This window comes from Hermetia illucens, chromosome 6, assembly GCF_905115235.1.
Source record: "Hermetia illucens chromosome 6, iHerIll2.2.curated.20191125, whole genome shotgun sequence".
Lineage (NCBI taxonomy): Eukaryota > Metazoa > Arthropoda > Insecta > Diptera > Stratiomyidae > Hermetia > Hermetia illucens.
Window position 1 is genome coordinate 57126227 of NC_051854.1, and position 27513 is coordinate 57153739.

Genomic DNA, 27513 nt, shown 5'->3' on the forward strand with positions numbered 1-27513 from the left:
CCTTTGTTCCATTCATTCGACCATGAGCCTAATCTGGATGGAGTCGAAAGGCGCTAAAATCACTGTCTAGTATATCAAGTCATCATTGTTTCAGTCGGCATTTTGATCCTTTTGCGCGTCGACCACGATTCTCATATCGATCTTGGCAAGTGATTTCGCGTCAGCACGAATTATATATCAAAGACGTCTCTCTCGCAATCAGTGCAACCCGGTTTCGATCCCGGACGTCCTTATTTCGTCACGGTCTATTGCAACAACTTAGTCATCCTTACTGCGAAGCGCCGTTAATTGCTTTTGATAGTCGGTTACCATTCAGAAGCTTACAATGCATCGCGACTTCAAAATTTAGAAAATATTTCAAATTGTCTAAGTTTGTAATTACATATTTCGACGAAGTGTTGAATTTACTTGATTAGAAAATTCTTCTTTCTTCATCAAATATCAGCGGAGTTGGATATTGGGTTTAAGAGTGTTTTCATAAAACCTGATTAGTTATCATAGTCTCAACACGCGTATGCCTCTCGGATCAATGACGACTTCAAGCGCAGGTATGCATCATTTAACTGACAATATTAGACTATTCGAATCTGTTCCAAAGTTAGCCAGGATTATCCGCAAATCTAATTAGGATTATCAGCACTAACCCAAACCATATCAAACATGGGGCTACCACTCGTTTCTATTTAAAGTCTGTTGACTGAAAAAACTCACAAGCATCGTTGGTTATTAGGAGGAACAACACTCTTGCAACCTAAAGCGTTAAATTTGCTCTCTTAAGAAAAAGCTAATGAACCCAATAGTAGGGTTTCTACCAGAACACCTTTCGCCTCTAAGCTATCATCTGGTGAAAATTTCCGTTGTGGACTCAGTTACTTGCAAATAGGAGGAAGGGGATATAGCCCTGCAATTGATATGCAGCTGGTCGACTATTTCAGACTTAGTACGAAATAAGTTTTGGAAAAGTCTTTTTCAATGCAGAACCTGTTTTTCCTCCTGTTTTGAAAGGCGTCGTCAGATTTATACAAATCCTCAAAGGATAGGTACAATATGCATGATATATGAGGCTTGAGGGCTTGGACTTGCGGCTGCCTGTATTTTTTCAATCTTCTTCTCAACCTGAATAGTTAGGAGACATTTAACTGCATGTGAAAGCTGCTGGGACAGCTTGAGAGAAGTGCAAGTAAGGTCTTTTGCCCAGCTTTTCTACTATTCTAAGTATCTTTGATAGATGAAACTGTGCTTTTGCAGAGGAACTAGTCATCTGAGTAGACGCAAAGTCTTCTTTTTCTTCAGCCTTTGTCCCGTTCACAAGCGGGGTCGGCTCGTCGTGATCGGCTTCGCCATTTGGCTCTATCGGATGCCTGATCTGGGTGCAATCTCGAGGCTTTCAAATCCCCATCCAGCGTATCAAGCCACCGTTGCTTAGGTCTGCCTTTTGGTCGTTTACCATCGACTTCGATGTTCAGACCAATCTTTGCAAGTGAATTCTCGTTTGCACGAATTGCGTGACCATACCATCGAAGACGCCTCTCTCGCAACTTTTCCACGATCGGTGCAACCCCATAACGATCGCGGATATCCTCATTTCGGATGTGATCTAAACGTGTGACGCCACTAGTCCAACGTAGCATCTTCGTCTCCATTACCGCGAGACGCCGTTCATTGTCTTTTATGGTCGGCCAACACTCAGAACCATAGAGAGCGACTGGACGGACGACATTGCGGTAAATTTTAGATTTGAGACGTTCGTTGATACGTCGATCACAAATGACACCAGTTGTGGAACGCCACTTCATCCAGGTTGCGTTAATGCGTGAAGCAATTTCATAACGCAGCTCTCCATTGGCTGATAGCGTTGACCCGAGGTATTTAAATCGCTCAGTTCTGGGCAGATCACTGCCACTGACAGTGATTGTGCCTGTTTCATGGGGATCGGTCGTCAAAAATTCAGTTTTGTTTAAGTTCAATCTGAGACCGTGTTGCATGAGACGATCATTCCATTTTTGAACAAATTGCTCGAGATCATTTTTGATATCAGATGCTAGGAAAACATCATCTGCATAAAGCAGTGTGTAGGGCGCTGGACGTTGGATATCCCGTGTGGCGGTGTCCATAACAAGGACAAAGAGGAGTGGTGAGAGGGCACTTCCTTGATGAACTCCAACAGAGACACGAAGCGATTTTGATACACCCGCCACACTTCGAACTTTACTTTTCGGATAGTGGTAGAGCAATTGAACCCAGCGCACGAGTTCTTCTGGCACGAAGTGTTGTCGTAAAGCATACCAGATGAGTTCGTGTGGTACACGGTCAAACGCTTTCTGTAGATCCAGAAAGGCAATGTAAAGAGGACAATGCTTCTCACGGTGTTTCTCCATGAGTAACCGCGCAGCGTGTATTGCGTCAGTAGTTCCGCAGTTCTTGACAAATCCGGCTTGATTCACGGTTATTTCAACGATTTCGCGAATACGGTTGTCAAGAATGCGTTCAAAAATCTTCATAGTATGGGAAAGTAACCGGATCGGACGGTAATTTGAACATTCTGCTGGGCTACCTTTCTTTTTCCATATTGGAACAGTGGTACTTTCTTGCCAGTCAGATGGTGTTCTTCCTTCCTGAACAACCCGGTTAAAGAATTCACTGAGCCACAGTGTTGGGTCCCAGCTCTTCGCTTTCCAGAGCTCAGATGCGATGTCGTCAGGTCCTGTTGCTTTCCCCGATTTCATTTGTTTTATTGCCTCCTCGACTTCAGTTGCGCTGACTGGTGGAACTGCTCCAAATGTCGGCAATGATTGTGGAAGTGGAGGATGAACAAATTCCTCAGTTGAAATCTGCTCGAAGTATTCTCGCCATCTATCCGTTGCGGCTCGACGGTTGGTAAGCAAAGTACCGTTCTTGTCATTAACACAACAGAAGTGTTCGATATCCTGTGTGCGTTCATCACGGCTTTTAGCAAGTCGATACAGATCTCTCTCGCCATCCCGAGTGTCCAGTTCATCGTAAAGATTTTTGAAATGGTTCGCTCGGGTGACAGCGACCGCTTTCTTTGCTTCCCGGTTGGCATTCTTATAAATTTGCCAATTAGCAGGCGTTTTATCGTCGAGAAATTTGTGGTAGAGGCGTTTTTTTTCACGGACCTTCATTTCAACATCATCATTCCAAAGCCAAGTATCTCGGTTGATGTACCGCTTGGTGACCCCGAGGGTTGCAGAGGCCGCTTTGTGGATCGTGTCTTTCATTTGGTTCCATGATTCTTCCACATTCGTAATGGTTGGCAATCGTATTAGTGAGACCGCTTCTTCTTTCTTCTCACCAAATCGCCACCATTTAATGCGCGGCGGGCCAGTGCGTTCCTCACGCCGTTTTATCGGTGGCTTGATTCGCAGGACAGCAATCAACGGCCGATGTTGAGGTGCGATGGTCTCATAGGGAACGACTTTGCAATCAATGACAGTGGTAAAATGTTGACGTCTTATGAGAATATAGTCGATTTGCGTTTTATTGTTCCCACTATAAAATGTGGGAAGATGAGACAATCGTTTGATGAACCATGTATTCATAAGTACAAGGTCATGAGTGTCCGCAAAATCGATTATACGCTCGCCACCTTCATTGCGCGCTCCGAACCCCTTTCCCCCATGGCACCTGTTACCGTCTGCCTTTTCACCCACATGACCATTAAGGTCGCCGGCAATGATTATGTAATCGTCAGCAGGCACGTGACAAGTCTTTTCATCGAGAAGTTGCCAGAAGGCATCTTTCTCGGCATCAGGTCGACCTGTCTGTGGTGCATACGCGGTGAAGAAGTGAATAGTGCGATCAGCTGATATAATGGTGAGCTTCATCAGCCGATCATCAAATCGTTCGACTTCTTTAATGGCATCACGGAAACCCTCTGAGATGGCAATGCCAACACCATATTGAGTGTGTGGGTTACCAAAGTAGAGAAGTTTGTAGCCATTTTTACCGCGTTCGCGTTCAATGTCGCAGCTTTTGGAACCAGACCATCGGGTTTCTTGCAGAGCGCAGATGTCAATGCACCTTTTCCGAAGGGCTCTTGCGAGTTCCTCGGTCTTTCCAGTTAGGGTACCAACATTTAGCGTGCAGACACGTATTTGTTTTGTTCGTTGTGTACGGACTAACTTGCTTACGTCCTGACGCCGTCCATGTAATTCTGGAAAAATGATCTATATGCTTTCCTCTTCCGCAACTGCCCAGGTATTCCTTGACTTAGGATACAGGTAGAACACACAGGATTACAACGCTTGAAGAACTAAGGAACCTTCTTCTGTTTGAAATGTTTTGCTTCGATTTACAACCTATTTTTTCTAACACTAATTTCCAAATTGCTTCTTGCTTGACCTACATTATTTTCGAATAGGTTTGCTACAATCAATTAGTGTCTTAAGTCGAAGTATTCCAGTATATGGGTTAGAAGGCAGCCCCATGAAATTCGCTTATGTTTTGGTTTCGCTACCGTTAGCATTTTCCAGAGTTTTGATAAACGTTCTTCTGGAGTGTAATGCGTCATTTCTGTAAATGTCAATTTTCATTCTTCACGTCACTAGAACATCATATTTGCAAGAAGAATTAACTCCTTAACACTCTGTGATGCCTTGAAAATTTTTCGTGGAATATTTCTGAGAATATCTAGTCAAAGTCACCTAACAACCAAACAAAAATATTTGCAAGAAAAAATGAATGGGTCATGAGCGATCTGAATACGACAATTTGCCGCTCATTTGCCTAAGCACACAACGCTCAGATTCAATAAAAACTTTCAAAAATTTGTTAGAGGGCCATATTTTAAATTTTTGTTGGGGGCTATTTATATCTCTTGCACTTTTCATGTTATTATTAATACGTTTTGTTGGAAATTCAGAAAAACAAAATGTACCCAGGCTGGAGTTCATTCTACAGTTGAAATTCGTAATTTTCAGGTACAGACGCGAGGTGGTACTAAAACTATTCTGATTGATCAAAGAAAAATGGTGCTAAGAACTTGGGCAAATATTATCTTTTTTGTCAATTTCATTTTTAGCACATTCGAAGGCTAATACGAGTTCAAATAGACACCGATCGGACGAACTAGTGATTGCTAGATTGATGCCACGTAGTTGAGATGGAAATTGATTGAGTTATCACAATTACCATAGCCGCTATCCACGTGTCTTACTTTTTGAATTAAGGGTCTATGTTGAGAAGCTACCAAGCATTTTTGAGTTTTGATAAATTTTCTTTAGTTGCAGGAAGTGAAGCTGCATGAAGATCTACCTATAAATGGTCTAAGATTAGACGTGACCAAAGGTCAGCTTATGCTATATTTGATCAAAGGGATTAGAGTTGATCGGAAATTTTCCGCGACTCTGAAGTAAGACTCTCCAATAATAATTTCCAATAATATCTTTTGTGTACCAATTTCGAATATTTGGGTAGATAGCAAGCGCTCACTTTAAATTCGAAAAAGGCTTTAACATAAGATACAGAAAACCCGAAAGTGTTTTTGATCACCTGACATAGCGATAGTGGTTTTCTGTGATCATTTGGCTCCATTGTTTACAAAGTGGGCGAAAAAGAGGGCACAATCAGACCAAACACATACATCACAGTATTGATTGATAGTGAGGTTTCATAAGGTGAAGGCTATTTATGAAATCCACGAACGAGGCGGAGGGAGACAAAGTTTAATGAGCAATAAACTTTCAATTACAATTAGATTAGATTCAGATGATAGATTGCATCGTTGTTGCTGTCGCTATGTAATGGAAGTCATGTGATTGTAATCAAGTCTTTCCTTTATTGGTGTGTCATACAGATGTTTTTTACGAAACTGATCGAGGTATTGGAAATTCATTTAATTTTCCGTACAATTGTCCGCCTGTGAGAATGATTGAAATGTTAAGAAAGTAACTAAGAGGGCACTTTCTCTATAGATTTTTATGCTTTTACCAGAAGATTGAAAAGCGATTTGTATGTTTGTCATACTTTACAATTAGTATAATATGCGAAATTAAGTTCAGTCTTTCTTCTCGTCTTATCTCCTACTGCCAGGTGAAGATTTCCTAGGCGAACCAAAGCCCGTATATTATTAATTATGCTTTCTCATGACTTTAGATATCAAAAATAAAAATTCGGAATGTTTCTAGTCAATTTTCAGCCTACCCTTGTTTTGAATTTGGCTGAGGAGTTAGTTGGTACTTCTAGTAATTATGATAAAATAGAACTCAATTGGTCGCAGCGGCACATTCTTGGGCTCATCGAGATTTTATCTTTTTTTTCTTTCACTTCTTGTGAAATTAACATGATCACGTCGCAATATTCAGGACGAATCACCGCGAATCGTGCGTTATTTGGATGAAGGTGAGTTAAGAACGGTGTAGGCCACTTCGGCATGCGCGAGGATATATCTGTAGAGGACTACTCTATTTTCCTGGTTGAGAAGACAATTATGAGTTCTAGAAGGAATGAATATATATGATTGCCATTCATTCCTTAGCGGAGTATAGTGCGTCAGCAACACCTACGCGCCATCGTTCGCGGTTACCTGAAATGCCTTTCAGCGCCTCCCACGATTTCCCGACACGTTCGGGATTGGTGGGCTACTCAGGTGGGTGAGTTTCGAGTCGTGTTGCTGCGGTACTTTGATATGAGGCTCGGGTGAATATCCGCTAAGCGGCTGCAGCGCCTCCACAATAGGATGGCATGCGTGATGGCAAAATCTGGATGTTAAATATTAAATAGGCTGGTTATCCGCTGGTATAAATGATGAGCCTGCATTCAACCTAATATCATTGTGAGAATTATTATGAGGCTCTAATTACAGGCATACATTCTTTTCGTATAGAAAGAGGACCCAAATGTAGGATTATCCCTTCTTGGCACAAATTTATTAACCCTTTGGACCTCTATGAAACAGCGCAAATTTTGTACATTTCTTTCAAATTCTTTTTTCTTTTTGCAGCAATTCTGAATTTTATATTCTCTGCCTAAATATGCAAAGGGCAAAAGAGCCTGAAAATTTCTATCGAATTTTTCAAGTAATTTCTGGATATCGATCCTGCTTAGATTTTAGTTAGTTACATGAATAAGAATTCATCGAAATTCCATTATCTTTCTTTTTGGGAATGTACGCCCTGCATATATTGTGAGTCCTTTCTCCCCTTCGTTTCAACCAGAAATTAGATCATTTTCGAAAAGTAATAATCGATCACTTTCATACCCTACAATATCATATTCTGCCCCCCTCTTTCGTGTAAAACAAAACCTTATTAAAATCGGTTTCCTGTCTGTACGTCACACGCATTTTTCTTCGAAACGGCTGTAGTGATCAACACAAAATTTGGTGGCAAGACGAGAACAGTGAAAGCTCACGCATACAGTGAGTTACATCATTCTAAGGGGGGCATGCAAAAGTGGAGTGCAAATTTTTTTCCACCAAATATGGTCATGTGGGCTATCAATTGAAAAGTCTCGGTTACTACTTTAGGAAGCCGGTCTTAGTTTTAACGTTTGTTGGAAAGGGGGGGGGGGGACGTAGGGAGTCGAAACTGATAATTTTTTTAACGGACCCATTCTCAGAAACTACTCGATCGAAAAATCTGAAAAAAATCAAGGGGCTGCCACTATATGGTGCCTAGGCTCCGAAATACCCTCCATACCGATATCTGTTCAAATAAAGTTAATAAAGTTAAAGTTAAAGTTATTATTATATTTAATAATTGGCTGCAAAACCCTCCTTCTTCTAGGATGACGCAGCAATGTAGGCTATGATATAGAGCATAATCCTACCAGTTTGGGGGAAATCACACTACTACTAACAACGTTAGAATAGGTCAAAGTTGTCCTTCCTGTTCAAATTCAAGACTTTGAATCTCGTTATCACGCGAAAGTATTTTTTTATAAAAGAAATACACAAAACCTTTCCTACCTCAATCGTCCAGCTTCCGGTTTCCCGGCTTGTTATCATTTTCGGCCGTTTCCAAATGAGCATTCCAAAAACTTCACACATCTGTGCGATTATCCAGTTCTACCTACACCAGAGCTGAGGGTGGTAGGTAAACAATTCTTTCAGGACCTCACAGATATCTCTAGCTGCAAGTTGGGCGAGCTGTTATCCTTCATGAATGTTTCGGGTTGGTTCTGAAGATCTGTCCCCACTCCCTTTGTCTTGCCACAGTAGTCATGACTTCATGAAATTTGTAGTAACAAAATGGCGCCCAGCATTAATTGAGTTTCTCAAAGTGGCCACTGGTATCTATCTAGCTTTCCTTCTCAAATTATATTAGGTATATAACTTTGCTTCCGCCATTTTTTTCTGTAAATTTGAGGCGTTATTTTCAAAAATTGTTAGTACATTTATGATTGAACATACAATACGTACAATACGCCGCTGGCCACTACTTTTCCCCAACTATCCGGCAGGAAACGAATCCCGCGTTGAACGGGCTAGCCATTCATCAGTGAGGAAGCAATCCAATTTTTCACTTCATCTTAAGAATCGAAATGCTGATCGGCAAGTCGTGCGCCATTGATCGGAGAAGGTGGTAATTAGATGGAGCAATGTCAGAAGAGTACGAACGGTGGGGTAGAACTTCCTATCTTAGCGTTTACAAGTACGTTTTCACCGGTCGCGCCACATGGGGGCGAGAATTGTTATGTAGTAAAATTACTTTGTCGTGCCTTTCCTCGAACTGAGGCCGTTTTTCCTCCAGTAACCATCTGAAAGGCATCAGTTGAGTTCGATATCGTTCGCTTGCAATGGTTTCACTCGGTTTTAGCAGCTCGTAGTAAACTACATTGAGCTAGTCCCACCAAATACAAAGCATAACCTTGGAGCCGTGAATATTTGGTCCGGCTGTCGTGGAAGCATGGCTGGGCAAACCTCATGATTTTGGGATTATCATAGTGAACTCATTTTTCGTCCCTAGTTGCGAGACCAGGCAGAAATCGGCTTCAACTCTTACGGCACCCGGCCTCCTTCCTTCTGACCCATTCACAGCGCTTTGAGGAAATGGCTGGCTGAGTCGCATGCAATGGTTCCGTCAACTCTTCTTGGGTTTGGCACGAGTCTTCGTTGAGTAAAGTCGTCAACTTGTCATCTTCAAAAATCTTTTCCCTTTCTCCGCCATGCCGATCTTCGACGTTGAAATCACTGTTCTTGAAGCGTTGAAACCATTCAAGTTGTTCTGAACCACGGGCAAATGGTGTTTTTGATGCTGGCTGCTGTATTTTTTTATAAACACATAGCGAAACATTCAACTTTATTCGAGACGTTCAATTTGTGCACGCAACCCTTCCGAAACTTCCTAACATTTGCCCAAAGTCTGCAATCACAGGATCAGCATTTCCGATGTTTATGATTTCCGATTTTCAGAGTATATCGCACAACACAGCTAATGAAAAGGATAATCTCAAAAATATCCTCTCGTCGAATTCACCAACGCTAAGACAATGTTGTTCGTAGGAGTTATCCAATGACTTTCCACTGATTTCCAAATTGTCCGTTTCAAATTAGCAACTTTTAAACAATCACCCGAAACTATCTCACAAAACTAACATATTACATAAAGAACTTTAAGGACCGCCAATCCCATTGTTCTTCTCCACGCGCCGACTTTCTTTGTAATTTTCCTATTTTGCTTCGAAAAGGTATCGAACTGGGTCGTTGCGAATTCACGTCGTTCGCTTCCGCATAAACAAGGCTTTTTCCTTCACAACTTGTCTCCAACTATCCACCAAATGCACTCGTCAAGGTAACAAATCCCGACCGAAGTAATTTTCGATGAGATGAACGTGTCGTGCACTCAAATGACTCCTGCAGCGACTACCGTCCACGATGACACTCTTCACTTGACTCCTCTCTCTCTCTAAATGTTCAACTCCTTTAATCAATTCCCGCAAAACTCTCGGATGACCAAAAGCCATCCCAACCTCATAATTTGTTTCATCTGTGTGCAGAAAATTTCCACAGACAGTGTTTGTTCATGAAGAAACAACAATCGAGTTGCTCCCCGTCACAGAGTATTAAATAAAAAAAAACAAGCAAAAAGGGATCGCGAGAATTCAATTTTCCTCGTCTGAAGTCAGAGAACAAAATGAAGATGAATCATTAAGGACGGAACGGCACAGCATGTAGGCAACTACCTCCGTATTCCATGAAGGATTCATCTCACCCTCCACTTCATCCCTACGAAGAAAGAATATTTAATTTTTTCAAATGCTGAAACGAAGAGATAGCCGTTTCACATAAACGAAGGGAAGGACACTCCTCAGAAGCTCGGATGGCAATACCTTTCTGGAAGGCAATCACCTACGAGACGTTAAGTCTTAAAGACAAACACAACAAACGACTAGCTCTTATGGTATTCTACCAAGGATAGGGCAGGAAACTCTACGTTACAAGCTGGGAAAGGAAATTGAGGCTTAGCAACACTTGCTTCCGGGGAAAAAGGCGTGAAACCCAAAACTAGAAATGTGATGGTAAGCGTACGTGGACCCTAGTTGGAAACACTGTTGAGAGTCTATTGATTCTCTACCCGACACCACCAAACGAAGTAGTGAGTCGGAGCAGGCTATCTTCCACTGGATTCAGAAGACCTGCAAGATAAGAATGAGGCCTGAATCCAGAAAACGGTTGGGCCCCACGTTGGGCGCAATTTATAATGAACTTAGGTTGATCATCGGATCTTCCTATTTCCCCTAGGTTCATTACAGACTCTACAGCAACTAAACTTTCAACTAAACTAAATGTGATGGTAAGCGTACGTGGAGCCTAGTTGGAAACACTGTTGAGAGTCTATTGATTCTCTACCCGACACCACCAAACGAAGTAGTGAGTCGGAGTAGGCTATCTTCCACTGGATTCAGAAGACCTGCAAAATAAGAATGAGGCCTGAATCCAGGAAACGGTTGGGCCCCACGTTGGGCGCAATTTATAATGAACTTAGGTTGATCATCGGATCTTCCTATTTCCCCTAGGTTCATTAGAGACTCTACAGCAACTAAACCTTGTATAGGTATCTTCAAGCAACCGGTAAGCTCGTAAGGCTTTACTGTTGCCTTTCCTGGTCCGCAGAGGTCGCTCGAAAATTTTAGCACAAACATATACTTTTCGGATAGAGCTCATATAAGAGGACTTGGTTGCAAACTGCTTGACTTGCAACTCTCTACTACAACTCCAATGCATAATGGCTTTGACGGTTAACACTGAGCTTCTCGATTAGTTGGATACATTTTATCTTATTGTCGCTCACAGGTATGGTTGAACACTATATTCCTGTTACCTCCTTAAGTAACCAAGTAATCGATTTTATGAGTTCCTAATTGTTTTTTCATCTAAGAATTGCGTCCCATTCATAACGTCATGCGTTCAATTTCCTTGCAACTGCCTAGCTTATCTTGCCGAATACTTCTCTATTTTTTTCTGTGACAGATCAGGACTAAATTTTATCATCTGTGGCAACCTCAATTTTCATTCTATTGAATATCTCTAACTCTCTAATTAACTCGTTCTCAGGGTTTTCATTAGTCTCTGCTCCACCTCCTCACTTAGGCTTCGCCAGAATAGGAATAACCATGTCCTCCGTTTAATATTGTCCAATATTCCAGACAATCCCTCCAGACACAGTTCGTTTCTGGAGGTGAAGAAAATGCCTGCCTGCATCCATAACACGTAGAACAATCATTCGATTCATCCAAACCGAACCTATAAAGGTACTTCCTGTACCCACCATTCGCTTAAGAATTAAATTAAAACATAACTGGTCTTACCGTGGTTTTACATAATACACTTATTATGTTCGGGGTACGCCTGTATGCCCACCGATCATTCCTCGCCTGGCCCTATATTGCTTGCCAGTTCTTTTCCTTAGGTTCGGTTCCTGTGTCACATACAAGCGGCTTGTCTCATCCGCTAATATATCCACTGGGATATTTTCTGACAGGCGCAGCATGTTTGGAGAGCGCATAGTCAATATAAAGCTTGAAGCTGTCTGCGATTATGTCCACACTAGTGCCGTGTATAAAAAAACAGAGCTGACGACTTCCGATAAAAGTAATCGTCGGTTGTGTTCCGGGACGCCTACATTTGGAAGCATCTTGGCTAAGTTGAGCTGGTGGTCGTTTTGTTCTGTCCAATAAACTTTAAATGGCGTTTAAAGCTCAGTTTCGTGTCGAAAGTTGCTCCCAGGTGTTGATAGCTGAGAGCGAAAAGTATGTGCACCGATGCAAATCTGAATAGTTTTCTTTTTCCGTCACTTTGTAAAAAGTGCCGACTCAGTTTTGTTCCCGGCAAGTTTCAGCCGGAAGTCTTCAAGCCAAGACTTGGTCGTCGTAAGCGGATGTAAAATCACCCCGAGGTCATGTGCAAATCAGCCAACAACAGCTTGCTACATTATATTTCGTAGCAGAGAATCCAGAGCAAATGCCTACGGAACACCTACCGTTATATTGAACGTCTTCAACCCTTCATCCGATTCGTAAAGTGTCGTAAAGATAAGCGCTTCAATAATACAGTTTCATCTCGCAGAATTGAACGCGATCTGGATGCCGAGAGTCACCAGCGCACAGAATTTCCCTTCGTCAAAGGCTGTCCTATCACCATCAAAGGCGCAACAACCGGTATCCGGTCTAGGCCTGCCTTAATAAGCAACTCGAGACATCCCGGTTTTGCTCCGAGGTCTACCAATTCGATATCCCTTAAAGCTGCTTGGCTTCCTGACCTACGTCATCGCTCCATCTTAGGCAGGGTCTGCCTCATCTTCCTTTTCTACCATAGATATTGCCCTTATAGACTTTCCGGGCTTGGTCGTCCTCATCCATACGGATTAAGTGATCCGCTCACCGTAACCTATTGAGCCGGATTTTATCCACAACCGGACGGTCATGGTATCGCTCATAGAATTCGTCGTTATGTAGGTTACGGAATCCTCCATCCTCATTTAAGGGGCTAAAAATTCTTCGGAGGATTTTTCTCTCGAACGCGGCCAAGAGTTCGCAATTCTTCTTGCTAAGAACTCAAGTCTCCGTGGAATACATGAGGACTGGCAAGGTCATTGTCTTGTACAGTAAGAGCTTTGACCCTATGGTGAGACGTTTCGACCGGAACAGTTTTTGTAAGCTGAAATAGGCTCTGTTGGCTGAAAACAACGGTGCGCGGATTTCATCACCGTAGCTGTTATCGGTTGCGATTTTCGACCCTAGATAGGAGAAATTATCAACGGACTCAAAGTTGTATTCTCCTATCTTTATTCTCCCCGTTTGACCAGTGCGGTTTGATGTTGTTGGTTGGTTGGTTTACGGTGCTGACGTTGCCACCATATACTTTGTCTTGTCTTGATTGATGTGCAGCCCAAGACTTCGCGCCGCCTGCTCGATCTGGATTAAGGCAGTTTGTACGTCTCGGGTGGTTCTTCCCATGATGTCGATATCGTCAGCATAGGCCAGTTGCTGGGTGGACTTGAAGAGGATCGTACCTCTAGCATTTACCTCAACATTACGGATCACTTTCTCGAGGGCCAGGTTGAAGAAGACGCATGATAGGGCATCCCCTTGTATTAGATCGTTGTTAATGTCGAATGGTCTTGAGAGTGATCCTGCTGCTTTTATCTGGCCTCGCACATTGGTCAGGGTCAGCCTAGTCAGTCTTCTCAGTTTCGTCGGGATACCGAATTCTCTCATGGCCGTGTACAGTTTTACCTTGGCTATGCTATCATAGGCGGCTTTGAAGTCGATGAATAGATGGTGCAACTGGTGTCCATATTCCAACAGTTTTTCCATCGCTTCAAGTAGAGAGAAAATTTGATCTGTTGTTGATTTGCCTGGAGTGAAGCCTCTTTGGTATGGGCCAATGTTTTTCCGCGCGTATGGAGCTATCCGACCTAGCAAGATAGAGCAGCATATCTTATAGATAGTACTCACCAACGTGATGCCTCTATAATTGCTGCACTGTGTGGTATCTCCCTTTTCATGTATGAGACATAATACCTCGTTGCCAATCGTCAGGTATTGATTCGCTGTCCCATATCTTGAGCACAAGTTGATGAACCACTTGGTGTAACTGGTCGCCTCCATGTTTAACCAATTGGGCTGTAATTCCTTCGGCTCCTGGCGACTTATGATTTTTAAGCCGATGAATTGCCCGGACTGTTTCTCCTATACTTGGTGGTGGCATTATTTGTCCGTCGTCTTCAGTCGGAGAGACCTCCAACTCGCCGATGTTCTATTTGTTCAGTAGCTCATCAAAGTACTCAACCCATCGCTTCAATATGCTCATTCTGTCGGAAATCAGATTTGCCTCTTTGTCTCGGCAGGATGAGCGTCGAGGTGTATAAGGCTTCATCCTGCTGACTTGTTGGTAAAACTTGCGCGCCTGGTGCGGCTGCTCCCTGTTCTTTTCTAGTTCACAGACCTGTTGATTCTCCCAGACTTCCTTTTTCCGTCTGTGAAGTCGCTTCTTCGCGCGACGGAGTTCATGCGCGTGCCCGCGTTCTTTGAGAATGCAACATTACTCGGTATGCGGCATTCTTCCGTTCCGTTGCTAGCTTACATTCATCGTCAAACCAGCCATTCCGACTCCTTTTGCGGCTGGGGCCAAATATTATTGTGGCTGTATCAATGATAACGTTCTTCAGGTCAATGTGAAGCTCCACACATACTATAAAGTATTAGGTTGTTGCAAATGAAATGGCCAATTTGGTACTAAAATTTGACAGGATTGTAAAACTTATAAAAATTTATTTAATTAATCAAAATAGTTGCCAGTCGATTCAAAACACTTCTCCCAGCGTGATACAAGAGCATGTATGCCAGTTTCGAAGAAGTTCAATTTTCGGGTGTTGATAAACTCGCCGAAGGCAATTTTGATGGCCTCTTCATTCCTAAATTGTTTTTCCACCAAAAAATGATCAAAATGCTTACAAAAGTGGTAGTCTGTTGGCGAAAGGTCCGATAAATATGGTGGATGAGGCAGAGTCTCATACTGCAATTCGTTCAACTTTTCAACCGTTGTTCTGGATACATGAGGTCGTGCATTGTCATGAAGGAGTATCACATTATCTCTGTTGACGAATCTCGACCGTTGAATACTCAATCTTTGGTGTAGACCACCAAACAGTCACCATTACCTTCTTCGAATGGAGACTCGGTGTCGGCATATGCTTTGGTGGCTCATCAGCATCTAGCCATTGTGTTGATCGACGACGATTGTCGTATAATATCCACTTTTCATCACATGTCGCTATTCTGTGGAAAAAGTGATCACTTCTGTTGCGGGTGAGTAAAGAACTGCAAATTTCCATACGAAGCGCCATGTTTTGCTCCGTAAGGGCATCCGAAACCCACTTGTCGAGCTTTTTCACCATTCCAAGTTGTTGCAAGTGCCGGGAAACTATCGAATAGTGTATGCCCAGTTTCTCTGCAATGTCTCTCACAGACTGACGTGTGTCAGATTCGACTAGCAAACGCAGCTCGTCCTTGTCAATCGATGGTCCTGGATGTCCACGTTGCTCACTTTGAAGGTTTACGTCGCCTGAACGGAATTTTACGAACCAATGCCGTGTGGTTCGTTCGCTTACCGTATCAGCTCCAAATGCGCTGTTAATGTTTCTGGTCGCCTCCGCTGCTTTATGACCGAGTTTGAACTCATACATAAAGAGTATACGTTCTTCGCTCTTTTCCATCCTTTTTTCCTTTTTATTCACTGTTATCACAACGATATTCAAAACTGAAATGACTCCTTGATTAAATATAGGAATATTTATACTTCATTATCTGACACCAACAGCCCCAGCTGGTGGTGGTTTGATACAGCAAAATCGCAACTAACTTCACTTAACTGCCAAATCGGCCATTTCATGTGCAACAACCTAATACATTCTTACAGGTCGAACTTAAGGGTGGAGAGTCGCACATGCACGTAAACGTGGTGTGCAAAATTTGGTTTCACCGAACAAGCCTTGATTAGTATTTTTCCAGGCAGGTGCTGATTTTGATAGTATAGGCAAAGGGGAAGGTGCAGGGCCCCGAGGGGGTCAATTACTTCAAGGATCCGTTCTCAAAAACTGCCCAACGGAAAAAATCTGAAAAAATATAGTTTATACGCATGGGGTCTGGGCCTCACGGTGAATACCGTTACGATATCAGTTCGAATAAAGTTAATAGCAGTAGATTATTATATTTTGAAAATCTGCTGCCGACGGAGAATTAAAGATTGTTTTCCTCTTGCCTTGATCCTTTTAAACCAGTGTTCAGTGAAATTGTCGATCTTCTTTTCTAGTATTCGAGCACCTACACTGCATTCCTCACATACCGCGCTGTTACGTTTTTGAAATAACAAATCGTCAAATTATAACATTAATTAAGCAATTACACAATGCAATTTACATAAAGTAGAATTTCATATGCACCAGCCGCACAGCGCACACTTGTTTGTGTTTACACTTTTTACCCCAATTTACGCTCAATTATCACAAAATATTATGTTCAATTCAACTCACCAAAACACTAATTAACATAACAAAGTGAAACAACATCATTTGGTTCGTCTTAATGCTTTTAAACGTCTTAAAAAATTTCGTTGAGATTTCTTAAATCAATAAACCACGAGACGCTTATTTGATTTTTCTCTGTTGATACATTACACTTTGCTGAATATACTTTTTTGTTTTTTTTCTTTTCCTTTTGTTTTGAGTTTGCTTTTATTTTTAAAATATTTTTTTCTCGAACTAATCAATTCAGGTCACGTAGAGCTAGTCAAGATGTCGGCTTATTATCACGCAGCGCTGACTGCTTAGCTCCACCCACTCGTAGGTAAGTACAACAAATGCTTTTCTTACTATTAGTTTTCACGAAAATATGCACTTTTTCGTGATTATATCCAAAAATTGGTTTATTCCCAAATCTTCAAGAAAATTTGGTACGTACAAGAATTTGTAGAGTTGAAAATTCATCTAGAATGAACATTGTACAGCTGTAGATACTTTTTAGTTATATTTAGTGCATGTAGCAACATTTTCGTATCTTTGGATGAATTCAACTAAACAATTGGCAGATTCCATGCATTTAGATAAAAGCTAGTTGCATTTTATATTTTAACGCATTGCTGCGAAGCAGTAGCTGCCTATATGTAGATATTCCTTAAAATTGCACCACTTTAATTGGATTTTACTCTAAACTTTTAATTCGGAAGATTTTTTGCAATTTAGAAGTTATGCAGTTTGTCACTGGGTTGAACCACAAATTTATATTGTCTTCTTCTCTCGTCCGTTCCTTCTAGGAGTAAATCACGAAGTGTTGATCATGGACTCGCAGCTCCTTTTGATCTTGATTCGCTACGATCAAAAGTTGAAGGACGTTTTGAAAGCATCGATCGATTATCGAAAGGTAAGATTTATTCCTTCTAGAAAAATAATAATATATCACTATGGCATACAGAACTTATCTATAAGTTTACTGTTTTGATATCTAAAGTGTCCATATGTGTACATTAGTCCAGTCATTAAAGTCGAAAATCGGGAGCGAGCTCCAAATTCTTTCAGTCAAAACCGTTATATAACGCCGATGTGCGCCTCATTTTAAAGGCCTTTTCGAGGACTTTAAAACAGCTTTAGATCAATTTCCACCAAAAGTTACTGATTTTGCGTTATTTGACTTTTATTATTATTCTGTTAAGCGAAGGTCGCATCGCGTCCTTGAAGAACTATTGTGCCTCATATGGTGGTTATAGTGATCTTATATAGTATCTCAAGCAAGCCTTTAACCGTTAGGAATGTTAGTATATTCCCTACTTCCAAATCTTTCAACTTTGCATCTGGTATTAAGTGATCTCCCAGATGCCTCGTCCTACTTTGCACAAGTGCCGGACACAGTCTTTGGTTCCACTGTCCCAGAACGTGTATAGAGGTTTCATTACACTCCGCACAGAACCTGGAGGCAGTGTCCCTAGACATCCCTAGTTTCCTTAGGTGATAATTTAGCCGACCGTGACCAGTGAGAATTCCCACCATGATTCGGAATTTGTTTTTGGTGAGGTCAATCCTTTGTGCGCTTGGGTTCGTATCGCCCAATAAGCACCTTGGACTACTTCATTGCTGGTAGGCCCGCCCAGTATAGTTCCCTCAATCGTTCCTCTTTATTTTTTAATGTCATAGCTATGAAACCGTTTCCGATTCCACAGAAGGGCTGTGGCCATGTAAAGGCGTCCCTATTCCCTTCTTGGCTAGTTCGTCCGCTGAAATCCAGAGTATTCAGACCTTGTTGGACGAGCCGAGCGTATTTAATCTCTCAAAGCATTTCCATACCAGTTTAGAGTTGAGCAGGTTGGACGTAAGTGCCTTGATTGCTGCTTTTCTGTCGGCGAGAATAACAATGTTCTGTCCCCTGTAGTTCCTTTGGAGATTAAAGGACGCACATTTGTGTCTGCTATATATTTCCCCCTGAAATATACTAGTGTACCTACCCATTGGCTCCAAGTACATTTTCCTTGGGCCACTGAAACCGGCTCTCTCAGTTTGCCTTGTTACTCCAACGTGTTTCGAACTTCTTATCGAAATGAAACCTCGTTGTCATGTTATCTCTTGGTATCAGTAATTCGGGATACCGCCTAGAAAGAATATTAATCTTCCTTCGATTTAAACAGCTCCCTGCCTCATTGATACTCCCGGTCATCCTGAATATCGCCCTCCTTGCCTGCATCTGTATGTGCAGATGTAGAGGGGTTAATCCCAGAAGGACCTCTAGGGATGCTGTTGGGCATGTCCTCATTGCCCCACTGATACACACACAAGCCAGCCTTTGGAGCTTATGTAATTCCCTGGCTTGTGTGCTGAGCTCGGTTCTTTCTGCCCAGATTATCGCTCCATAGGTAATCGTTGGTTATTGCAGTATATATCCAAATTAGTATTTTCGGGATGCAACCCCATTTTTTTTCCTGCCATGGACCTACAAGTCATCAGAGCCCTCGTGGCTTCCCGACATGTGTCTTACAGGGTAGCTTTTGGTTTATCGTCATTCCCAAATATTTGACCTCTGTTTCTCGTTTCACATCCATGCCATGTAAACGTATGGCTCTGAGGTGATCAAGCTTATGCTTCCTAGTGAATGGTATTATGGTAGTTTTGGCTGGATTAATCCGCAGTCCCACCTTCCTGCACCAGGCACTAGTCATCCTTAGTCCAGTTTGGATTCTATCACATAGGGTATCTTCATATTTACCCCTACGAGTTAAAACAATGTCGTCCGCGTAATCCTGGACCTGTATTCTAGTATTTGTTAACACGTCCAGGAGTTCATCCACTACCATACTCCACATAAGTGGCGATAGTACCCCGCCCTATGGACAACCTTGAGTACTGTTCATGACAATAGAATTTGTACTTGTCGTTATTTCTATTTGCCTGCTTTCTAGCATTTTGCCCATCCAGAATGCCAGGATGTTTCTCACTCGCTTGCGGCTCAGGGCATCTTGTATCTCCGTGTGCGATGTGTTGTCGAATGCTCCTTCGATATCCAAAAACGCGCACAGTGCAATTTCTTTTGTTTCTATGGCATCTCGTAGTACCTCTGTCAGCTGATACAGAGCAGTTTCAATTGACCGTCCCGGTAAGCGTGCTGACAGTGATGTAGGGGATTAAAAATGTTCCTCCTAAGAACCAAGAAATCCACAAAGCACGTCGTGAATGTTGCTTATCATGTTCTTTGTTCGCCTCCAAAACTTCCACGCAAAATTCCCCGTTAGCTGAAACAACAATAAAACTACTTTGAATTTTTCTATAATTTTGTATTGAGTTGCCTCGCTTCAAATTGGCCTCATTATAACAATAAAATCCCCACAGAATTAGTTTCTATTCGCATGCATTTGCCCTTTGTCATAAAAAAGCGTTAGAAATGCATATGATAATATGCAGCATAAGCAGGCCTCTATAACAAAAAGATTAACCATAATTTTCGGATTATTAGAAAATTGCTATATTAAAATTTGAAAAGATTTAAATGAATTTTACAGTTTTGGGGAATTGAAAAGTTGGTAGGGTTTGTAAATACAATTATAAAAAGGAAAATAGAAGTGATCATTGTAAAAACTGATTTCTTTTTATTGAAGTTAATGTGTTATGATTAAATTTGATTGTCGATGATCAAGTGCACATCCTAAGCGGTGGGAGGCAACCAAGAGGGAGAGTTATCCCAAAATACCTAAAAAGATGGCGAAATTGACCGTGAAGGTCCACCTGCAAATATGGAAGCTTCATCGAAGTGCTTCGTCGGTACGTGCTTGCACACCTCTGTGGTAACCAAGTTCGGGACTGTGGGGCGGGGGACCCTTTGAATACTTGGATCCCTCACGTGTCATTTCACAAAAATTCACGTGTCTTTTCCGGCACAAACAGGGAGATTCGCGCAAGCTTAACGAAATGAACAACACACGAGCTAAATTTGAAAATGAGAAATAAAAACAAAATAAGGTTTTGTTTTGCAAACAAAACCCTAATTTTGCAGACAAAACCTTAAAAAGGACGGCTCGACCACGCACGTGTAGCCATATAACTTTGACCCTGAGTGGCGCGATCGCGCCTCCGGTCACTTAGGATGGTCATTTGATCATCGACAATTAAATTTATTCATTACAAAAGTCGGGATGTGAATTTTGAAATTGGAAGGGGCGAACGAGTATTGGGGAGGCTCAGAAGTGCTAAAACGTCTTTTTTATAGACACAGTAGAATCCCAATAATTCGTATGGTCAAGAGATTGACAGTTTGGTATGAATTACCAGGAGGCCTAAGAAAAATTAGCTTTAGCAGCTGGAAAATTTAAATAATTGGGATATAAACTATTGAGACTTCATTATATAATCATAAGGGGTAGGAACTATCGTGTTAGGTTAGTAAGGACGGCGAAATACGTCGAAAAATTCACACTTGAAAATTGAAAGACACCAAAATTAACTGGTTCAAAAATTAAAAAAAAAAGAACCTGGTGGTCCTCTGATATAAGACATGGTCCACCAAATATGATGCAATTGGTAGTCTCATCAAAAAATTTAATAATGTTTTTCTTCACATTGAGAATCAGCCGATTCCGTTTTTTTTTCAAGTTGCATAAAGGGCAGTATATGTTATAAAATTGAAAAGTCTGGTGAAAATCTTACCACTGTTATCAACATTTACACTTACAGGTTGAAAATGTGCTTTAATGGGAAATTATTTCAATCTAAAATAATATAGTATGAGAGTATTGTTTTGTTTTTTTGTTTTTAAAATCATTTTTATTTTTAAGAAATAGGTAACAATAGTATATGGATTGGAAAAATGAACAATAAAAAACAATCTTTTAAAATAACAAAAATAACTTAAATCTAATGGCCACTGTGGGCTCTCAAAATTTTTGAATAACGATTTACAGACAGAGAAGAGAAACAGTAAGAAATGAAAATCTAATTTTACAATAAGTTGTCGGGAAATGGTCAAAAACCCGACAGAATTCACTTGGCCTTAGTGGCAAATAAAGAAATATAAAAAGTAATAATAAATATTTGATCGCTTCAAAAGACACTTTTAACTTAAATTATTGTTCTTAAAACTATCATAATTATAGATTTTATATTACACATTTTTTCTTTTTTTTTAAAATAACATCCATACAAAAAAAAACAAACAAAAAACAAAACAAAGAATAATAACGTATGTATTTATAAGTTACAACTGGAGACAAAATCAGCACCCGTTCAATGTATACATATTTACAAAGCCCCACCAAGAAACAAATGGCAGGACTGAGCACGGCCACCGCTAACCGGCATCCCGCAGCCACCAGTACCAAGATTTCTCTTTTTCATCCCGCTTAATGTCAATTGCTCTCGCTCTGGAGTATCTCCAGTCGAATCCCGGAACCCCCACTGTCAAATTCGGGGGGTATTCTATCCTTTTGTCCGTGGCCCGCCTATGTATATGATACATAACCGGATCACCGGCAGAATCAAGAATTAGACCATTCCTGTCAAGATACACGAACGCTTCGGGAGGAATGAAGCCTGTCGTGAGAGTTTTCTCGAAATACCCATCATTTGGGTAGAACGGCTGCGAAACCCAAGGGTTTTCACCATGCGAAGCAGATCGCACTATATGATTCCGAATCAATCTGACGATAACTGTATCGATTCTTGGCACAGCAGCAGCTGCATAGATCACTTCATTAGTTACATAGTGCTCATAGTTTGACGAAGCAGTCCTATTAAGCCCCGTGCAAGCACGCAGACATTTCCGTTCAAAGATCCTTATTTTCTCCATTTGGCTAGCACTCAAATTAAACCAGATAGCACACCCATAGGTAAGCACCGGTCTAACCAAAGTAAGATAGCAAATAATCTTAACCTTCCGGCTAAGATGTGGAGCATAAAAGAGTCTTCGAAGAGACATGAATGCCTTGCGAGCGCTTTCTAGCGCGACTTTAACGTGCTCGTTAAATTGGAGACGCTCGTCAAGACGCACACCCAGGTACCTAACGCACTTCTTATGGGGAATGCGCTCTGAACTATCCTCGTTCGCGACAATGTGGAAATCTCTCCAATTCCTTTTCAAGTTCCTACTGGCATACGCCAAGGAATTTCGAAACAGAATCGTTTCACACTTTTGCGCATTGATTTTCATCCGCCAACTGTTCGTAAAGAACTTAATATCATTGAACATCTTCTGAAGTTCAACTTGCACCTCAGTTACCTTCTTGTGCGCCGTGTAGGCTATCAGATCGTCAGCAAAGGCAACCAACGACCTTTTAGGAGATTTATTAAAATCGAAAGAATTGAGCAATTCGCCGGCAAATACCGCAAAAAGTGTAGGCGCAATCACTGTCCCTTGCTGTAATCCATTCAGAACATGAAATTCTCTGTTAGTAGTGAGATTTCCGTCCGTAATAACAAAGCACTTGCCATACAGCATACTACACATCATCGCTACGAGGTGACTGGGAAACTCATTCTTCAGGAGCCTGAAAATCAGTCCATCCAACCAGACGGTATCAAAGGCTTTCTCCATGTCTATAAGGCAAGCGCCTACGCACTCACCATTGTTAATCCGCCAGCAAATATCAGACGTTACCTTCGTTATTGCATGTATTGTCGAATGTCCAGATCGAAATCCGAATTGCGCGTTCGGCAATAATTCCTTCTTCTTGATATGCCCGTTCAAGGCTTTCAATACCAAAACCTCAAACACCTTGCTGATGTTAGGCAGCAAACTGATTGGGCGGTAGCTTTGAGGGCTGGATGAATCCTTCCCTCTCTTTAAAATCGGGAATACACGGGCTTTCTTCCATTGTCCTGGAAAGAAGGAATTGTTCAATAAATTATTGAACAAAATGCAATAATTACGAATGGCAATGTCTGGTAAATGCCTGAGGACCACGTTGGGAATGCCATCCATACCGGATGATCTCTTATTGTTCACTCTTCTGAATATGGAAGTTAACTCAACACATGAGACAAAGTAATCAAGCAGATTATCACTCGGTATGAGATCAGCCTGCAACGCAGAGCTAAATTGGAGAACTGTGGTGCCGTTCAGGCTATATTTCAAATTGTGGACATCTCGTTCTACAATTTCCGAAAGTTGCGTTGGCTCTAAGTCCGTTCTGGGCCGATGCACCGATTCAAAGTGCTCCCCTATAAGTTCGAGTTTCAGAGCATCATCCATCACGATGTAATTGCCTTGCGCATCAGCAGTTACACTATTCGTGTCTATACCTGAGTCAAAAAGGTGTTGTATCTCGCTGCCACCGACTTTAATTCTCGGCACAGTTATTCGTGACTTCTTCCGGAATAACGTATTTATCTTAGTAAACATGGAATCTGGATCGCTTGGTGAAAGACCCTTTAACTTCTCCCGCCACTGGGAGTTCACTTCATTTACGTAATGTTGACGGATAAGATCCCGCGCGATCTTTAGAAGTGATTTGAACTCAACCAATATGGGATGATGATAGTCCCCATATCTCCGATAGATTTTGTTGACGCGAGTGAGCAGAAGGCTTTTCACTTTTTTCAACCGTTTTATGGCTGCAGTTTCATATCCTTCCATATTATTGCGAGGTTTAATTTTAGGGACGACTTGTTCAATTGTTTCCAGCGTTAAGTTCTCCAGCTTGAGAAGATACTGAAGTATTTCCTCGTTGCTCAAGTTCCTGTCACCTGGTGCAATTGTACTATCGTTTTCCCCATCAAGAGGTGGGCATTCCTCTCGATATCCCCGAATAAACCTCTCTTGGAATTTCTTCCAATTTGTTTGTTTAAAGTTCAGCCTGTGGACACCACTGTCCATCGGCAGAAGGCGAACTCTTCGTCCATCAAACAGAACTTCAATAAGAATAGCGTTATGATCGCTATCGTAAGGAAGAGTCTGTAGTTTCCGTTGAGGATTCCTAAAATTAAAGTTCAAGCGCGCGTCAGCAATGCACAAATCCAGATAGGAATTTGCCCTGGGCCAGGTTGGACTCTCTGACCCATATAATTCGCATTTATACTCTATCTGGTATTGCTCTATCCAAGATTTGAGGAATACCCCTCTGGGATTGTTTGTGGCGTTTAGCCACGAGGTATGCTTAGCATTCAAGTCGCCAGCTATAATATAGTAATTATGCAGCCTATTCAGTTCGAGTATCGTAAACAGAGAATGGAATTCCTCCCTGAACTTGGCTCGGTTGTTTCCCACTGCATAGACTGACGGAATGTATAAATTCCCTCCTCTAGGCAGTGAAAAAAGAATACATGAGACTTCGATACACTCAAAGGTTTCAAATTCAGGCCTATTAATATGCCTGAAACGATAATGGCGACCCACAAGTATTCCGGTACCACCTCCCCCATCACAATTTCGTCTATCGTTCCTCACGAATTCAAAATCCTTGAATGTTATCGAATGCCTCGGATTGAGGTGGGTTTCTGAAATCAAGACTATGTCAGGCTGTTGTCTGGCAGCGAAATCAAGGAGCTCCGCTCTTCGGTGGATTCCTACGATGGAATTCACATTAATCGCGATGATCCGGAGACCATCCAGTGGTACCGCTGTGACTGCAGACCTAGCAGCGGGCATGCTGTTTGTGTAAATATTCTGTTATGCTATTTATTTTTTTATTGTGTACGTGCAGCGTATGCTGCATGTTTTCACACATGGTTAGTATTTTATTGAGGATAGTGTTCATCCCGCCACTTGCATCTTGTTGGGGCTTCTTAGCTCCCCCTTGTCGAACTACTTCTGCAAATGGGATCCCCGAGACGATTGGTGCCGAAGGGACGGTACCATCCAACGCTGCTGACACCTTCGTTTTTTGGGCCGATCTCGGTGCTTGCTGCCTTGTGACCTTAACATTGCGGTATACAGGACATCCACGGTACGAAGCCGGATGCCCTCCGCTTCCGCAGTTAACACAGAAAGTTTGCCATCTGCTTCAGTCAGCGAACATTCAGCTGCGGTATGGTCTTTCCCGCACTTTACACATCGTAAGGTCATTTGACAGTTCACTGCCGAGTGACCATAGCGCTGGCATCTTCGACACTGGACTATTTCGCCCCTTAGCAGGCGCTCAAAACGAATGGCCTGGTAATTAAGCGACCTGATGCCGATCAGATCGCTTCCCCGGCTCTCCGGGCTTATCTGCACGAGGAAGTGCGGCAGGATTTGTTTTTCCAAAACGGACCTCCTCGTACTAAACCGTGACACTGAGAGGAACTTAACCTCAGTTCCCGTCTCCCGGAGCATTTTGGGCACCTCGTCGGGCTCTTCCTCCGCATCCAAGCCTTTCAGAAGGAAGGTTTGCACCTTCTCTTCCTTTGGAGTGTAGGTGAAGTGAGGAGCCTTCACTCGCTCGAGGATCTCCCGTGCTTTTTTATAATCTGCAATTTTATTGCATTTGACTTGGGCTCTCTCGGCCCCCGTCTTTTTAATAACAAAATTTGAGAGCCCCGCGCTCCTATTAAGTAGAGTGGCTAAATCTCTACCACCTAATTTATAAACATTAATTGGGGGCACCCTTTCCCCCTTTTCTTTATTTCGGGTGCTAATTGTATCCCCAGTCGGACCATTTTTTAAATTTTCACTCGTACTTGCATTATTTTTTAAATTTTCACTGGTACTTGCATTATTTTTAACATTATTTAACATTTTTTCTTGAGTTTTGTTTTTTTTCTTTAATTTTTTGGAAACATAGACCAAAAACTCACCCAATTTTCCATCTTCACTATTGCAACTTGCCTGGTTAGCATCCTCTTCTGGGACATTTCCCTCGCCACCGTTGTCGCCGACTCTCGTATCGTCTGCTTTACTGCTTTCTATGTCCTCCATACGGACAGATTCGCCGTCGAGAACTTGTTCGCCCTCAAGGCAGCCCGGTTCTTCCATGATTGCAAAAGTAGTCGAAGATAGCTTAACCTTTTTTCTGGCTACCTTTGGAGACGGCGGGCCCGCCTCCCCAGCCATTAGCTGCTCTGTCAGCTTTTCATTTTTTTTCATCAATGTTGTCATTTGAAATCTTCGAGCGTCTTCGCCAGCTCGCCATTTCTCCTTTCAAGATTGGCTATCCTCACTTTGGCTATTTTCAAGTCTGGATCCTCCTCGTTGCGGACTCCACGACCGATCCGAGTGCCCCTAGACCTTATGGTGGGGGGCCGGTCTGGTCCGCCACCCGCCGGCGGCTCACCGCTCATTCCCGCCAAGCCAAAAAAAACGAATGTTTTCTCAAAACTTTTTAAGGAAAAGTAACTTAGATAATAACTCAAAAGTAAATTAGTTTCGATTAAGTTTTAAATTATGTATTATTAATTAAGTAATATAAATATCTTTTTATATTCTTGATAAAAGTTAATTTAATTTCAATTTTAAATTATTTTTTATGAGAGTATTACACTTACATAATTGCCGCCATAATCTATGTAAAACCGCCTCGAAATTTTCTCTATCTGAGATAACCAGCTTTCGGTTTTTCATTTGTCAAACTATACCAAATCCTTGTTAGAACTTTCTGGTCAGCCTGTGAAAGAGGAAAAGGGAGTAATACTGTTGCAACTGCTAATAATATAATAATAAATCCAGCATATTACATTTCATCGTTCTCATACCAGTATCGACAAGTCAGGGCGCTTACAGGCCTTTTCTAGGCCGCTCAGCCAAACAAAATGTTCGCTTTGAAGTACATTAAGACACGGTAATTGAGTCGATATTCGCTATCTTATAAAGTTCGATAATCACATTATGAACCTCTAATCTCGACCTTCTCAGATAATAGTGAGCATTTCTGGCCGAGAAATAGATAGCGTGGAGTCGTTTTTCATAATAAAATTGCTGCATTAGAGTGCTCTACAGTATCGCTTATCACTGTTAGCACTACGATAAATTAATAAATAAATATTTCTAACCAAGCTGTAAATTCGGCCGGTTCTCCTTCCCAAATCTAGTCTAACGTGCTAAAGTGCGGCGGCTTAGAACGTGTAATTTATAATAGATAGCCCAAGTGAACCCAAGTGAAAAAATCATTTC

At 41.8% G+C, this 27513-nt stretch overlaps 1 protein-coding gene and 1 long non-coding RNA gene across 16 annotated transcripts in view; one reads left to right on the forward strand and one right to left on the reverse strand.

Annotated features, from left to right (window-relative positions):
- LOC119658683 (TLD domain-containing protein 2) overlaps positions 1–27513 on the forward strand; it is a 357611-nt gene that overhangs the window by 190668 nt on the left and 139430 nt on the right. For 11 of the 15 annotated variants that reach the window (XM_038066255.1, XM_038066248.1, XM_038066249.1 and 8 more), the window contains 2 exons: positions 16735–16806; positions 17273–17379. In XM_038066255.1, the coding sequence (XP_037922183.1) occupies positions 16735–16806; positions 17273–17379 (179 nt within the window). The remainder of the gene's footprint in view (positions 1–16734; positions 16807–17272; positions 17380–27513) is intronic. The other 4 variants (XM_038066256.1, XM_038066259.1, XM_038066250.1 and 1 more) reach the window with 1 other exon arrangement.
- On the reverse strand, positions 19786–27309 carry LOC119658686. The gene is made up of 3 exons (XR_005250272.1): positions 27078–27309; positions 26889–27007; positions 19786–19914 (listed from the first exon to the last, which is right to left on the reverse strand). It is a non-coding gene; the product is annotated as an uncharacterized LOC119658686 (long non-coding RNA).